The sequence below is a fragment of the Schistocerca nitens genome, chromosome 4, assembly GCF_023898315.1.
Source record: "Schistocerca nitens isolate TAMUIC-IGC-003100 chromosome 4, iqSchNite1.1, whole genome shotgun sequence".
NCBI classification, from domain to species: Eukaryota; Metazoa; Arthropoda; class Insecta; order Orthoptera; family Acrididae; genus Schistocerca; species Schistocerca nitens.
The window spans coordinates 752,795,984-752,812,637 of record NC_064617.1 but is presented as its reverse complement, the minus strand read 5'-3'; the positions used below and the strand labels follow the sequence as shown (position 1 = coordinate 752,812,637).

General features: G+C 43.4%; 1 protein-coding gene across 1 annotated transcript in view; it reads right to left on the bottom strand.

Annotated features, from left to right (window-relative positions):
* The window catches only part of LOC126252549 (ras-related protein Rab-28-like), a 100,924-nt gene that overhangs the window by 72,245 nt on the left and 12,025 nt on the right, over nucleotides 1-16,654 (bottom strand). Inside the window, exons 3-4 of the mRNA XM_049953448.1 lie at nucleotides 14,024-14,169; nucleotides 7,170-7,243 (exon numbers count right to left, since the gene is read on the bottom strand). Coding sequence (XP_049809405.1) covers nucleotides 7,170-7,243; nucleotides 14,024-14,169 — 220 coding nt within the window. The remainder of the gene's footprint in view (nucleotides 1-7,169; nucleotides 7,244-14,023; nucleotides 14,170-16,654) is intronic.

The following is a 16,654-nucleotide window of genomic DNA, read 5'->3' as shown; positions in this document are numbered from 1 at the left end:
GTGGCGGGAACCACGGAAGCAGACCGTAGAAGAAAACAAGTTCACACCAGCACCATAGATATATAAATCGCCCTATGCCTTTTAGATCGTATAAAAACGATAATTTTACTGTTTTTAATCCTGACAAGTACAGATTTTAGCTTTGACATCTACATATTTTAATTAAATATTTTTAATATAAAAAAGATCTACTGAATACAGTATGTGCAAATGGAATATAACAAATGTACCAGACGCCACCTGTCGGTAATTGTGTTATATTTAATATAAATGACGTGCACTCTGCCAACCAATTTTATGTTGACGTAGCATGTGAATGTTGCTGGATTTTGACGGGTTACTCCTGTAACTGAAATATCAGGTACGTTCTGGTACATTTGATGTTGATTAGACAGGATGAAAAAGATTTGCTTTCGTGAAATAGTAAATTAGTATAATTATTTTTACAGATCTGAAGATGGTTCTGAATGAACCGAAACCGGTCATATGAATAATAAAAAATTTGCAATCAAGACGGATTTTAAGTAACATTATAATTTACCGAATGCTTGCTTTCAATTTGTCCATTACTAATATCCCTAAGGGGAAAAGGGTGCGTTCAGTTTTATTTTTATTTAACGTCAACCTATTTCCATGGAACCACTGAGCTGCCTTTTCCACCATGGAGTTGTTCATTTGTTTGACAACATTTACGTCATTATGTACTGTGACAAAAGTTGTTTCATCGGTGCATATCCTGGATTCATATGGTAATAAGTTGGGCAGGACATTAGCATAGACAATAAATAAGAAAGGTCCCATTAATTCTTGTGGGACTCCATATTTTACCTTGAGAAGATTGAAACGCATTTTCTGCCTGTTTTGTTGCTTACCACGTGTAGCTGTAGTTGTCCAACTCCAAATTTTTTTGTATGTAATGTCGGATTCCATTGTTCCAAAACTAGAATGCTGTATTTGGCAGTTTTCATTTTACAATCTGCGTACTAAGAAAACACTATACCCCAAAGGTCTACGAAACAGACGTTTTTTTTTTGTATAGCTTGACGTATTTAAAAATAAAAAATGCGACATCAGTGTAAAAATGTGTTACCTTCAGTCTATCTCTGTTTATTGTTCCGAATGAAGCTGCTTTTTTAAATCTTGTACATCACAAATCCTACTCTTATATAATTGTCATAAGATACCTTCAAGCTCTTTGCGAGACGCTTTACGTAGGAATTAAGCAATCACACTTCTCCAATCACACTTCTGCTCTACAATGGATTTTTATTGTCTCTCGAAAGGAACGTACAACTGCAGGTAGTTATAAACATGGAGTAGGCTAATCAGAATTCCATAGAGCAAACGTAACACAAAAGTAGCCTTTTTTTACTCCGAATGGCGGTCTTAAAAATTTGAATAACTGGAATGGAGTTGTTACAGTGGTCTTTGGCACGTCTTCTTCTACCACAAATATTTGATTATGAGCTTTTTGCGATCTATGAGGCTGACAGTTCGCTAGCAATTTGGTGAAATCTCTAAAGCGTATTCTACACAGAACGCGTGAGCTTGCAAGATCAGCTGTGATATGCTGTTTCTGCCAGCTTCTACCGTGTAGACAGAGCCACTTGCACAAGATTCATGTGTATTATCGCTTTTAGCCGTAACAGGATTGGTTCTGTTCTTACTCCTATGAAAGTGCTTCGCGCATATGCTGACAACTGACAAATAGTGCAAAGTTCTTTGTGAATTATCTCTCCTGCTCAGCGAAACATTGTATTTTGTTCGTCTCATAAACAGTTAACGATCGAAACATCGCCTATAAATACACACTGGAATTTAAATGATAAGACGCTCATGTGAGAAAACAAATGTATTTCAATGGTCTGGATCTATCTGGAATTATTCTTGAAATATGTTCTTGTTCTGTTGTACATGCATTCACGATGTAACTAGAGGCGAGCCACAAAATGTCTTCTCGTTGTAGGAAAAATTTTTCCTGAACAAGTAAATTAACACTAGAAATAGGAAAGCAACATTTCTCTTGGTTTGTCCATGATTTCCACCTTTTATGATGAGGTCGTTTACACATGTAGATGACAGAGTTTCACACAAACTGCGCGAAAACAAGTAATACAGCGTCACAGCATCTTTCTAAAATAGAAATAATACAGTAATCACTATAAAAGGACATAATATGTTTGATAGTTTCCAAAAGCGACTTTAAGCCGGCTATTCACTTGCTGGAAGTTGACAATAACAGATTAGACACATAGAGCAAATGACTACAGAAGCATGTACTGTGTAGGTGCATTTTTGTAATTGGACCATCTATCGAGCGGAGCACTGCATTAGACGACGACTTTCTTGTTCGTGTCGCACGTCCCGCGTAAAAAGGGCCATATATTCGCTACTGGATACCGATCTAGAGTTGTGTGTGCATTCAATATGCAATAACCTCTGCAGGACCTCCAGATGCTGTAATTTTTTGTTACAAGATTCAGTAGCGGCACCCATAGGCTACATGACCTTACCCATAACCCCTGCATGCAGCACACCAGGTACTCTCGAATTCCGCCTTTGTCATGACAAAATGGCCAGGCACTGACCTTCTCGGCTGCTGCGATACCAGTGGATCAGATTTAGTCTTAATGTGGTGGACCATATTATGAGCCACACTCTTGACTCGACTGTGGCTACTGTGTGGTCTTCTTCCTGCATATCTGAATTTTGACTTGGACCCATTGTGCTCACAGCTGTCCATCCTTAACGAACCTATCATGATCTCTCCATCCATCTTAATTTGTCCTGCACTAACGTCCGTCTAAGTCGCTGGTGGCTGTTTAAATCTGTGCCTGATGTGGATTCCATCACATCCGCTAGCACAAACCTCCATTTTCATTTTCTGCTAAACCCGAGATCTACTTCATCTCACTCTCTCTCTAAGTCGCCATGGACGAATTGTTGGCTGCCTTGTGGTGGGCAAGACTGGTTGACATTTTTCTCTGGTTCAAAATGGCTCTGAGCACTATGCGACTTAACTTCTGAGGTCATCAGTCGCCTAGAACTTAGAACTAATTAAACCTAACTAACCTAAGGACATCACACACATCCGTGCCCGAGGCAGGATTCGAACCTGAGACCGTAGCGGTCGCTCGGCTCCAGACTGTAGCGCCTAGAACCGCACGGGCACTCCGGCCGACGACATTTTGCTCTTTTCATGAACAGCTGACAGCACGCTAATGTGTGACCCAGTGCCGAACACAAAGCAACAGCCTGTCCTACGATGCGTCATATAAAACCTTTGTGACCACATTAGCAAGTTGGATTGTTGGATTGGTTACTCTTCCACCTGGTGGCCACAGTACCCCTGACTCTCTCATTATAGTGCTTCTGTTTGCTCCTGCTTCCTTCTATGCTTACTGCTGCTGCCGACCTCTTTTGGGTAAACATATGGAGAAGTATGTCTTGTGACTTGGTCGCCATGGTGTCGGTGGTATGAACAAATTTGCGCTTGTTGTTTTCATTGAGATGGTTAACCGTTGTTCTTAGTGTCTTTCGTGGGTGTAATCTTCTTATTCCGCACCAACCCTGTTGCAGTGCATCTACTTGTTCTTTCAGACTGTTTAATTGCTTAGTAATGTCTGTACGATGTGATTTCCAGGTTGCTGCACTCTCTAGGGCGCACCTTCCCTGGCTACTTCCGTCTCACTCGACAATGTTGCTAGGTCCAGCTCTGCACGCACCTGTCTGCTACTCTAATTCCCTTATATGTGACCACAGACATTCATACCTGCCGTCACATTACTTTTGACAACTCCAGGTCACTTGCAATTCCCCTATCTGCTAGCCACAGGTGTTTTGCTGTAGTCGTTGTTCCACTGCTTCTGGTGGAAATATTGTTGGTCCAGCGGTGTCTTTGATATGACACCTGGTACTATACTTGCCGCTCTAGCATCAAGCCTTTTGGCTGTCACCGCGAATTTTGAGTGCTCGTCGATAACGCTATACTGCACGAACGCCAGGTCTAGCGTGGCAAACAATAATTTCGATTTATCTGCCAAGAGCTGATCCACGGCTTGAATGTTACTGCATACTCATCAGACCTTACATTCGTCGCATTTTTATTTGCTCCCATTAGTCGTCGAAGCGTCTCTCTATTATTCTGCGATTTAACTTCCACTTGTGTTTCTTTTACACGCTTTTATAATTCTTCTTGCGTCTCCAGTTGCTGTGTTTCCATTTTGTTCCGCTTAATATTTTGATGCGATGGACACTGTGTTATTTCATACAGTTTCTTCCACTCGTTCTCCTTTTTTTGTTTGTGGGGTCACTAATTTGTAACTCTCTTGCATGATGGTTACGTAGCAATTAAACGATTACATTACTGCTCTCAATGACTTTTAATTACCTCTCGAAAATAAATTAGAACCGTAAGTAATAACAAACAAGGAGTAATCAAAATTCTAAAGGGTAAACTCTATCATAAAAGCAGTCTCTGTCCCAAAGCATACAAAAATCACTTTGCAGGTCTCTTTTCTAATGGCGATTCCCTCATCCTCCAGAGAGCACTTAGAACAAGTTCTAGCAGAGCAGAACAGTGATCCTTGTATCATAGACATAACCAGGATTTGATACTGACGGGGGGCTGGAGGCAAGGGAGGTGTTGGCGGGGAGATGGTTTCAACAAATGGTCAAATGGCTACTGTAAAAGAACACAAAATGACCAAGAAGAAATGCAGATGATAAACGGGTATTCATTGGACGAATATATTACACTAGAACTGACATGTGATTACATTTTCACGCAATTTGAGTGCATAGATCCTGAGAAATCAGTACCCAGAACAACCACCTCTGGCCGTAATAACGGCCTTGATACGCCTGGGCATTGAGTCAAATAGAGCTTGGATGGCGTGTACAGGTACAGCTGCCCATGCAGCTTCAACACGATGCCACAATTCATCAAGAGTAGTGACTGGCATATTGTGACGAGCCAGTTGCTCGGCCACCATTGACCAGACTTTTCAATTGGTGAGAGATCTGGAGAATGTGCTGACCAGGGCAGCAGTCGAACATTTTCTGTATCCAGAAAGGCCCATATAGGACCGGCAACATGCGGTCGTGCATTATCCTGCTGAAATGTAGGGTTTCGCAGGGATCGAATGAAGGGTAGAGCCACGGGTCGTAACACATCTGAAATGTAACGTCCACTGTTCAAAGTGCCGTCAGTGCGAACAAGCGGTGACCGAGACGTGTAACCAATGGCACCCCATGCCATCACGCCGGGTGATACGCCAGTATGGCGATGACGAATACACGCTTCCAATGTGCGTTCACCGCGATGTCGCCAAACACGGATGCGACCATCATGACACTGTAAACAGAACCTGGATTCACCCGAAAAAATGACGTTTTGCCATTCGTGCACCCAGGTTCGTCGTTGAGTACAGCATCGCAGGCTGCTAGTCCATGCTGCTGCAAACGTCGTCGAACTGTTCGTGCAGATGGTTGGTGTCTTGCAAACGTCCCCATCTGTTGACTCAGGGATCGAGATGTGGCTGCACAATCCGTTACAGCCATGCGGATAAGATGCCTGTCATCTCGACTGCTAGTGATACGAGGCCGTCGGGATCCAGCACGGCATTCCGTATTACCCTCCTGAACCCACCGATTCCATATTCTGCTAACAGTCATTGGATCTCGACCAACGCGAGCAGCAATGTCGCGATACGATAAACCGCAATCGTGATAGGTTACAATCCGACCTTTATCAAAGTCGGAAACCTGATGGTACACATTTCTCCTCCTTACACGAGGTATCACAACAACATTTCACAAGGCAACGCCGGTCAACTGCTGTTTGTGTATGAGAAATCGGTTGGAAACGTTCCTCATGTCAGCACGTTGTAGGTGTCGCCACCGGCACCAACCTTTTGTGAATGCTCTGAAAAGCTAATCATTAGCGTATCACAGCATCTTCTTCCTGTAGGTTAAATTTCGCGTCTGTAGCACGTCATCTTCGTGGTGTAGCAATTTTAATGGCCAGTAGTATATATATATATATATATATATATATATATATATATGTATGTATGTATGTATGTATGTATGTATGTATGTATGTATGTATGTGTGTGTGTGTGTGTGTGTGTGTGTGTTATCAAAACGCTGTAAAAAAAATTAACTGCTGCCCAGAATGATGTCAAATTTGAACGGAATATTATCGAAGTGGGAAATGCTATGGAAACAGCTCAATCGCAATACAACGGCTATGGTGTGAGGTGCACGTTGACCGAACCATATTGGGCAATGTACATGGCTGCACAAGTTTGATATTGAACAGTTGTGGCGTTGTTAGATACATCACAGCAAGATCGAACAACGTCGGATGGGAAAAATCGGTTTTTAAATTGTCCTGAGGCCTAAACCCACGTAAAAATCAACTATGACATCGATTTTTAATTGTCCTGAGACCAAAAACCACATGAAAAGGATCAATGATATCGATTTTCTGTTGTCCCGAGACCAAAAACTGCACAAAAAGCAATAACGAAATCTGTTTTTAACTTAAGTGAGACTAGCGCAAGACATGGCCAACCTGTTACCTGTTTCTGCGCCAAGTTGAAATCGAGACACGGGAAGTTCCACGACAGATTGGAGTGTCTCAGTGGTCACGTTCAGGATGTGATGTACAATCCGTGTCTTCATTTCAGCTACATTTGTAATTGGAGCAATGAACACAGCATCTTTCAGTTAACCTCACAGTCAAGTCAGGATATGAATGGCCAGGCTGTAGCGAAATGACGGCTGATAATTCAAACATTTCCATAACGACTCTGCAGCAGCTGCTTCACTGGCTATGCTGTGTGCAGAGGAGCGCTGTATTGCATAAAAATTATCCTAGCCACACGACCACGCTCCTTGGAGATTGGAATGACGTTGGTGTACAAAAATGATCATGCGACACTGATGGCCAGAAGGCCCCAACCAGGGAAGTTCGGCCGCCGAGGTGCAAATCTTATTTCAGGTGACGCCACAGTGGGGGACTTACTTGTAAGTGATGATCAGGACGGCACAACAGCCAGTCCACGAGCGGACAAAATCTCCATCGTCGCCGGGAATCGAATCCAGGCCCGCTGTCGTGTCCCGAGAGGGAGTGAGAAGGACATGTAATTACAAGGGCTTACCTCGATCGATGTAATCTATGGGCGAATTTTGCGTAGGCAGCTTGCAGAACTCCACCCCGTAAGGAATCTGCAAGCTAAAGAGAATGTTCAGGGGCACAGAACTCGGTGCACAGCGCAAGGAAACTTAGGTCTAATCGAACTCAGACTAATAAAGTTCATTGGAAGTTCACTTCTGGCGCTACTGACTTTAGCTTCTTCTATTCAGTGCACAATGTTACGATATACGGTTGCACTTAACTTTGTCAGGTGTCTTCTATCTCGTGCTCCTGGGACGATCTTCTGCGTATTATCTCGATCTTGACGTGCCTCTAACTGTTCTACGTCCTCAGCCCCTGTGCTCTCCCTTGGGTTGGGGCGGGTCCCCTTTTTATAACGCTCGTCGAGTTTCTAGAAGATTCCCTCTGACACACATCGCCAACGAGGAGTGTACAGTACCATACAGGTATATCGGAACTCACGAGGCACTTGCCTCACTGTCACGAGCTGCTATATGGGATCTCGGTCACAAGCTGGCTGACCAGAGGCTGTCTCCATGTGTACTTAGCCTATGCACTGACCGTCGCCAGTCTGTCGCTGTTTGAACACCCGATTGCGCCAACTCCTCCGTCGTCTTCCCACGCAGCCCTTCGCTAACAACTATGAATTTAATGCCGTATACTATCCCTTAATAGTGGATTTCGTGACACCTATCACAGGAAAATTTTTATAGAACCTGTCCTCAGGGATTATAAAATTTTCTGTTTGCATTATCAGTATTGCAATCGCATCACTGGTTCCGTTTATCCCATTCGTTCCACACTGCCAGCAGAATTATGCAACATGACATACATCATTACATGTGACCATTCGTTTTCTCATTGTCAATAGGATTAGGCAACATTACATACTTTTTTACATCATTAGAAGTACAACTGGTCTTATTTTTCATTTACACATTTATAAAATAATTCTACATCCTAACGCTGCAAGCATCTTTGTCCAGTCTGTTGAGAATTTATCGTTTATCGGTACATAATTGTGGGGAATCTGCCGCGCTTGATTAGCCGAGCGGTCTAGGGCGCTGCAGTCATGGACTGTGCTGCTGGTCCCGGCGGAGGTTCGAGTCCTCCCTCGGGCATGGGTGTGTGTGTTTGTCCTTAGGATAATTTAGGTTAAGTACTGTGTAAGCTTAGGGACTGATGACCTTAGCAGTTAAGTCCCATAAGATTTCACACACATTTTTTGTGGGGAGCCGGCCGGAGTGGCCGTGCGGTTCTAGGCGCTACAAGCTGGAACCGAGCGACCGCTACGGTCGCAGGTTCGAATCCTGCCTCGGGCATGGATGTGTGTGATGTCCTTAGCTTAGTTAGGTTTAATTAGTTCTAAGTTCTAGGCGACTGATGACCTCAGAAATTAAGTCGCATAGTGCTCAGAGCCATTTGAACCATTTTTTGTGGGGAATCTGTTACGGGGCGACAGAGTCATTCTCCCTAATCCTCCCTTGCAGCGGCCTGGTGACCCTTATTAGTCATTGTTTAGCTGATGCAGGATACTGGATTGACTTAGCATCATACGAGTCCAGCTCATTCTCCTCACAGTTCACATCAGTTTGCCCAGCTAGTCTATATCCGACACGTGTGCCTGGGGCACTTTCATTTACAATGGTATTTGTTACACAAATTCTAGCACAGCAGTCTGTACTGGCTATTTGACACAATTTCTTACCACAAGTCCTACAACATCTACAATAAACACACAGACAACACAAAATTACAATTATAATAATATAGCAGATCCTGAGTATCCGCAGGTGGAATACTCACTCATTGATCATCCCTTGAAGGTCGTTCTTTGTTGATAATTTCATCCTGCAACTCATCAATCTTATGATCTGCAACTTTCAAATCATCCAGCTGACGAACAACATGCTCTAAGGGTAACATTACAGGTATTTCTGACATTTTCTGTTTTTCAACTTCTATAATACAACAGTCCACTTTCATGTTTAAGGCAGGTATTATATCTAAGTTACTTATATCGATATGTAGCATATGCGCTGATTGTAGCATGATCTGAGCTCCATAGCCCTTACATTTTCCTAGAAATGTTAAATTGCCGGTACCGCCTACTATGAAATTGGTCGGCTGTAACTCATTACACAGAACTTTTAATCCTTCGTCCTTGAGAGCCACGAATAACCATTCATTCTCCCGTATCTGCGTCCAGATACTTTCATCAAGAATTATGTATTTTTGATTACAATCCTTAGGTACCTCTCGAACCGGCTGCAGCATTCGTGCTTCGCATCTCTCATGACCATAGGTAGACATTATTGCAAAACTCTGCTTACAAAAAATGGTTCAAATGGCTCTGAGCACTATGGGACTCAACTGCTGAGGTCATTAGTCCCCTAGAACTTAGAACTAGTGAAACCTAACTAACCTAAGGACATCACAAACATCCATGCCCGAGGCAGGATTCGAACCTGCGACCATAGCGGTCTTGCGGTTCCAGACTGCAGCGCCTTTAACCGCACGGCCACTTCGGCCGGCACTCTGCTTACATATCTGATGCTTATTATTAATATGTTTTCATTGTAATTGTTCAAGAGGCAGCTGCACATACTGCCTTTTGGCTTCATCGATTATCGATAATTACGAATTCTGTTATGGGAGTAATATATGTAAATAATCCCCTAGTTATATCAACTTCTGCAGGTAATGGCCAGACCTTATATACAGTATACTCATTGCTCTCCACTAGTGGTACATTTATAACATAGCTTAAAGTACTGCTGGCTAAAGATACATCTAAATCTATAATACGTAGCAGTTGGTAACCCTGCTCCTCAGTTAGCGCGATGAGGAAACACTTGTGTTTCATATCATATCATATTTAATTAACCGCAATACCTGTACCGGCGTTATTAAGTAAGTTTCTAACGACCCTTTCTGTGCATTCACTATGGCCATAATTGAAAAATCACATTCCCTTTCCAATTCGTTAAACATTGCTGTTAACTGTACCAAGTGTTCTGTCACCTTGTCAGAATTAAGGCTTCCTGTAACTTTTTAGACGTACTATTTTCGTAATCCGCCACATGTTTATTTAAAATCTGACTTCCTTCAGCGATTATTTTCTCATTCTTCCTGACCACATTGACGGTCTGATTAAAACTCGTTAGGGAGACGTCCACTATTGTCACTTGGTCCTTGGACAGCCTTAGTAATTCCGGTTGCTGTTCCTCCAGAACATCTATCTCAGCCTTGAAAAACGACGCGTCCTCCTCATCTAAAGTGCCAAACAAAATGTTACTTGCTTCCCCTATAAAATTCAAAATTCCTCTTTTCCGTCTGATGGTTTCATGCCTCACTAACTGCCCTATCAATTCTTTCGCTTAACTTTTGTATTTTTTCTAGATGTCACGTTACGGCTTGCTGTGCATGTTCACACTCGACTGTGGGCAACTTCACCGTTTGTAATCTCGTTATGCAGGTTGACACCGCTAAGTTCGCGGCTTGGCGAGTCTTGTCAAACTTACCATGCAAGTCCTTCAAATTAAAATACGTTACTATACGTCAAGTAGTACAGTGTAAACTAATTGTTCCTTGGTTGTCATAATAAATCCCAGGTGCAGACTGGAATCGTAATCGTATGTCCCTCGTCATCTCTGTTTCTCTTGCTATGCTGGTTACCATACTGCCAACGATTAACCATCCCCACAAGTCTCGTACTCCTGCCATCTGTAATTAGAAGAATTCCTCCAGCTTATTTGCAAGTACCTTCGTATATTTCTGTCCACAGCAACTACTTGATAGGGTCCTCTCCATTGCCTGTCTAATTTCCTCGATCTACCCATTCATACGCTCTCATCACACAATAACACTCGGTCGTTAATCTTAAATGTCTTGGGGTTTTGAGTTCTATCGTACTGAATCTTATTCCTTTCTTTACTTTCTTTTGTGGCTGGCGTGGTCTCTTGGTGTAACAATTGCATCACCTGGCGTATCTCTATGACGTAATTATGGTAGTTATAGATAAAATTCGCCGGCTTCTTTTGCAAAAGTCCTGGTAGGTCCGTTTTCTGCCGAAGAATAATTCAAACGGCGTATACCCTGTAGCAATATGGGGGGTCGTATTGAATACAAACGTTTCGAGTGGCACCCACGTATCCCAGTCGGTTTGATCTCCGTTTACGTAATATCGTGGCATTTCCATTAATGTTCTGTGCGTTCGTTTCAGTGCTCCGTATGTTTGCGGGTGTTGGGTCTGCAGCTTCTCAATTCTTAACAGTTTTGCATACACATTTCATCGTGTCGCTCACGAAATTACTGCCCATATCGCTCAGTAGTGCGATTGGTATACCAAATTTTAGTAAAAGTTCTCTATCAACTTCCTCACGACTGAATCTGTATCCTGTTTGTCCAGTGGCTCCGCCACAACGTATTTCGTCAGAGAATCTTCAAATGTCAAAAGGTACTTGTAACCAGCCTGCGACTGTGGCAACAGATCCACTATGCCCACATTACATTTCTCGAATATAAATTCTAGCATGGGCGTTATCTCTATTGGTTGCTTAGTCTTAGCCTGTGTAATTTTATTTTTCTGGCAACTTTCGAACTCACGAATGAATGTCTCTGCGTTTGCCCTCATTCCCGACCAGATACAATATTGTTTTACTCTCTCACATGTTCTACCGATACCATGGTGTCCTCCAATTGGAGACATGTGCATTTGCTTCATTATTGCTAGCTTCTCCTCGTTACTTACGCCGGCCTTGTTTATTCTTTTTGACGGCTCCCCTGGCGTTGTTTCAGACAGTCGGATGGTACTGTTGTCTCTTCGCCTTATCTGCGATTCATCATTGGCTGCCTTGGTTGTTGCACCTATCTGTGTCTCCACTCGTGGTGTTTGCCATTCGTCTAGGCGCTGTGTCACTTTCTACTTCACGTGCAGTCCGAATGCGAGACAACGCGTCTGCAACCTTATTTTGTTGGCCCTCTTTGTACAAAATATGGAACTCATATTCTTCTAATTTCAGTGTAAATTTTATCAGACGGGAAGACGGATCAGAGGTGCTACCTGGCCATGTGAGTGGCTTGTGAACTGTCACTACCTTGAAACATCTTCCAAACAGATAAAATCTGAAGAACTTCACGGCCATCACTATCGAGAGTAGTCCTCTCTCCACTGTGCTGTTATTTTGTTCAGCTACGTTGAATATTCAGGATATAAAGGCTACTGGTAGATCCTTGCCAATTGGTTCTCGACTGAGTATGGAACCGATAGCGTAAAGGCTCGCATCCGTGGTCACTATAAATTCTTGTTTAAAATCTGGGACTGTAATGTAGGTGGACAAATTATTTTCTCCTTTAACTGTTGGAAAGCTTCTTCCTGTTGAGTCCTCCAGCTACACAGAACTCCCTTCTTCAACAATTCGTACACCGGTTTAGCTGTCTTACTGAAGTTGCTTAAAAAACGCCGTTAGTATCCAGCCAGGCCTAAATACGCTTTCAGCTGTGTTCTCGTTTGCGGTTGTGACTATTTCCTGATGGCCTCCACTTTGGATAGAGCTGGCTGAAATCTCTTGGCCGTCAACATATACCCAAAAAAGTGAATTCTTTTCTCAGAAATTCGCACTTACCTATCTGTAGCTTTGAAGTGTTTTGTCTCAGTCGTTCGAACACTGCCACTAATCGAGAGTTATGCTCCTCGCGCGAAGTTCCCACGATGACTATATTGTCTAAATATACGAAAACTTGGTTACCCTGTATCCCTGTCAACGCTGTGCTCATCAGTCTTTGGAATGTGGATGGTGCAGACTTCAATCCCAAGGCCATTTTATTATATTCAGAGTGACCTGCGGGCGTCCTAAAGGCGATTTTCTCGCGATCTTTTTCGTCGATAAGCACTTGGTAGTATTCTTTTGCCAGGTCCAACGTGGACAAGTATTTTGCTTTTCCTAAGCCGTCTAGTATTTCGTCGATACGGGGAAGAGGATACGCCATGTTGAGTGATATCTCATTTGACTTTCTGTAATCGACTACCACTCTCCACTTTTGTTGTCCGCTCTCACCTAATTTCTTTGGTAACGTTATTAAAATAAAGTTATAAGGACTGTTACTAGGGGATATTATTCCGTCTGCTAACATACTGTCAACCTCCTTCTTCAGTGCCTCTTGCTGGGCGTGTGGGTTTCTGTATGGCTGTTGATCGATAATCCTGCCTGCTGCCTCTGGTAGTAGCGGTATCTGGTGCTTCAGTACTGTTGTATGCGTTAGTTGATCGTCCGGTAAATGGAACATGTCGTTGTAAGCAACACACAATTCGGTAAGCGACTGTTTCTCTTCACTATTTATATAACCTACTCGCATGTTCTCTAGCAGAAGGCTTTTCCTAGACTTAAATGAAATGGTTGGGTCTCTTCGTATATGTCTGTTTTTGCAGTCGGTTGGTGGAAGCACAGGCTCCACAATTAACTCTGGTATTGGCATTCGCACTTCTTCTTCACGAGTGTTTATCACGCTCGTAATACACATTCCATCCTTCGAGGCCACTATTGTATCTGGGGTGAACACACCCGGTCGCATTTTTTGTCTCAGAGTTATAGCTTCGGCCTCTTTTATTCGAGTTAATTTTACTTTCACAAAACGCTCTTCTCGTGGTCCTATCTGCACTTCTGTGTTAACCGCTGGTTGCCGTTGCTGCTGGTTCTTTTCTTTCTATGATGCTGATAGCCTTGTGCAATGTGTGCTAACGGTCTGTTTGGCTACCTCTGCTGGGGGCCCGTATCTCCAGTTCCGCTTGTGTTTACTTGCTTGGGTAAGCATCTCCTCCTTGACTATGCGGCTGCTGATTTCTGCGCTGTCGCTCACCTGTTTGCGTACCTCTGGTTTCTTGTAACTCTTTTGCCGCTACTTCTGTTTGGCGACGTTCCCAATTTAGCTGTTGTGGTATACTCGTCCGGGAAGTTCCTTCCCAATAGCCCTTCAAAGGGTAAATCAATGCTTGCCCCAATGACCTGGAAATTTTGTACACATTCTGTCATCTGCGGCGTGTAAAAGACTAATCTCGTTCTGCCTTCAGTTCAGATCTCCTCATCTGCAATACTTCGAATAGTGACAGCTTTCCTTTTATCCAAATTTTTACTGGGCTTCAATGCTTCGTCTTTTGTTAAACTAACATGCACCCCACAACCTATTAATAACTTTACCTGAAGGTTACACAAATCTGCGCAGTTCAATTGAATAAAATCATTCTTGCTGGTGCAGTCCGCAGCACGTACTCGTATAATGCCAGATGCAGCGTAACATGACTGCTCCGTTGTGCTTTGTATTTGTTTCCCTGCCCAGTCTTCTTGTGCATGTTCAGTCCTCGGCTCTCTGTACACTCCCAGCGTAGTGTCCCGAGCGGTGACAGGTAAAACACGTCCCCGTTTTTCCTTATGTACACGGAGGACTAAGTCCCATCAGGTTGCAATGACTGCACCGTACTGGAGGTGGACATTGTGATTTGGACCCATTTCCTCTGAAGTGACGAACATCGATCTCTTTAATAGGAATTCTATTCTTATCTTGTCTTGGTGGAGGCATCTGAGACTGAGTGATTTGCCTTACTTGATATTTGTGCCTACAGTTGCTTGCCAAGTGACCCTCCCAACCACATGTAAAACACTTGGTATTCGCTCCACGATTTTGTTTTAGAGGGGCTGTCCCCTTGAACTTTTCTCGATCCGAGGTCATGGCACTCTTTTCGATCGCCGCTAAATTGGTGGCTTCCGACAATGTTAGACGCTCCCCCTGAGCTCTAACAATCGTTTTTATCCCATCTTCATAGAGTCCTCGAATATAAACTGCCCATCCGAGTTTTTCAATCAAGGCGTTACTTCCCGAGACATCATCTGCGTTCAGTACTCTTTTCACGGCCTCCCTGGATTAGGGAGGACGATGGTTCAATCCCGCATCTGGACATCCTGATTTAGGTTTTCCGTGACTTCCCTAAACCTCTTCAGGCAAATACCGGAATGGTTTCTTTGAAAAGGGCACGGCCGACTTCCTTCCCTAATCCGATGTGACCGATGACCTAGCTGTTTGGTCTCCTCCCCCAAAACAACGGCCTCTATGAAATGAAATTGCACCTGATCTATTCTGGCTCCCCATTGAGCCACACTCTCATCCTATGCTTGTCTACTGCCAAATAATTTGCAAGTGTAATAGTCTAAAGTTAGTTTATTTTCAATTAGAATCGCACGAACTGCGCATCAGGTTTCCGTTTGATCATGCAATAATAATTTACTACGAACTGACCCAATGATCTTTCCTATAATAAATTTTAAATATACTTTCTTACAACTAGAATCCACGAACTCAATTGCGTTATCGCAGTTGATTATGAATTCGGACAATTGTTCGTGATCACCATCAAATTTTCGTGGCGCTAATTTGGTTGCTTCACTATAATTTAAAAATTCTCGATCCCTACTGTCTGGGAAGTCACTTCTGCCTCGATAGGTGGACTCATGTTCACTGACCCTCCGTTACTGTCCTCGTCAGCGCTACTGATTTAGCTTCTTCTATCCAGTGCACACTATTACGATATACGGCTGCACGTAACTCTGTCAGCTGCCTCCTCTCTTGCACTCCTGGGACTATCTTCTGCATATTATATCGATTCCGATATGACTCCAACTGTTGTACGTCCTCAGCCTGGCGAGGCCCAGCACATGGGTAGCGTCCCAGACGACTACCAACTGTGCTCTCCCTTGGGTTGGGGCGGGTCCCCTTTTTATAACGCTCGTCGAGTTTCTGGAATATTCCCTCTGACACACATCGCAAACGAGGAATGTACATTACCATACAGGTATATGGGAACTCACGAGGCATTTGCGTAACTGTCACGAGCTGCTATATGGGTTCTCGGTCACAAGCTGGCTGACCAGAGGCTGTTTCCATGTGTACTTAGCCTGTGTACTGACCGTCGCCAGTCTGTCGCTGATTGAATACCCGATTGCGCTAAATCCTCCGTCGTCTTCCCAAGCAGCCTCTCGCTTACAACTTTGAATTTAATGCCGCATTCCATCCTTTTCGACACCGCTGCATGGTAGGCAAACACGTTACCACTCAGCTAAGCCGGCAGACAGTGCACAAAGACTCATAGTGCTTAACTATGGCCTTTTGATGACCGACCCACACGACATAGTTACCTTTGCGGAAAGAAGCGGTACCAGTTGATGTGTGAGCAGATTATGTGTTCCCATATTGAGCAATTCTGGGTATTTACATGTCATTGGAGATGAAAATGGATTTCGTCTGTCCATGGCCATTCATTGTCCAGTTCCATAAAATCAGAAATTCTAGAGCAAACGTTTGTCTTAGTGGCAGGTCAGCATGAAGCAGCTCCTGACATGGGTAATTTTGTATGGATAGCAAATACAGGATGTTTTGTAGAATTTTATGCATGGTTTTCACAGGCATGTCTAAAGTTCGAGCAATTTCTTGTGCATTGCT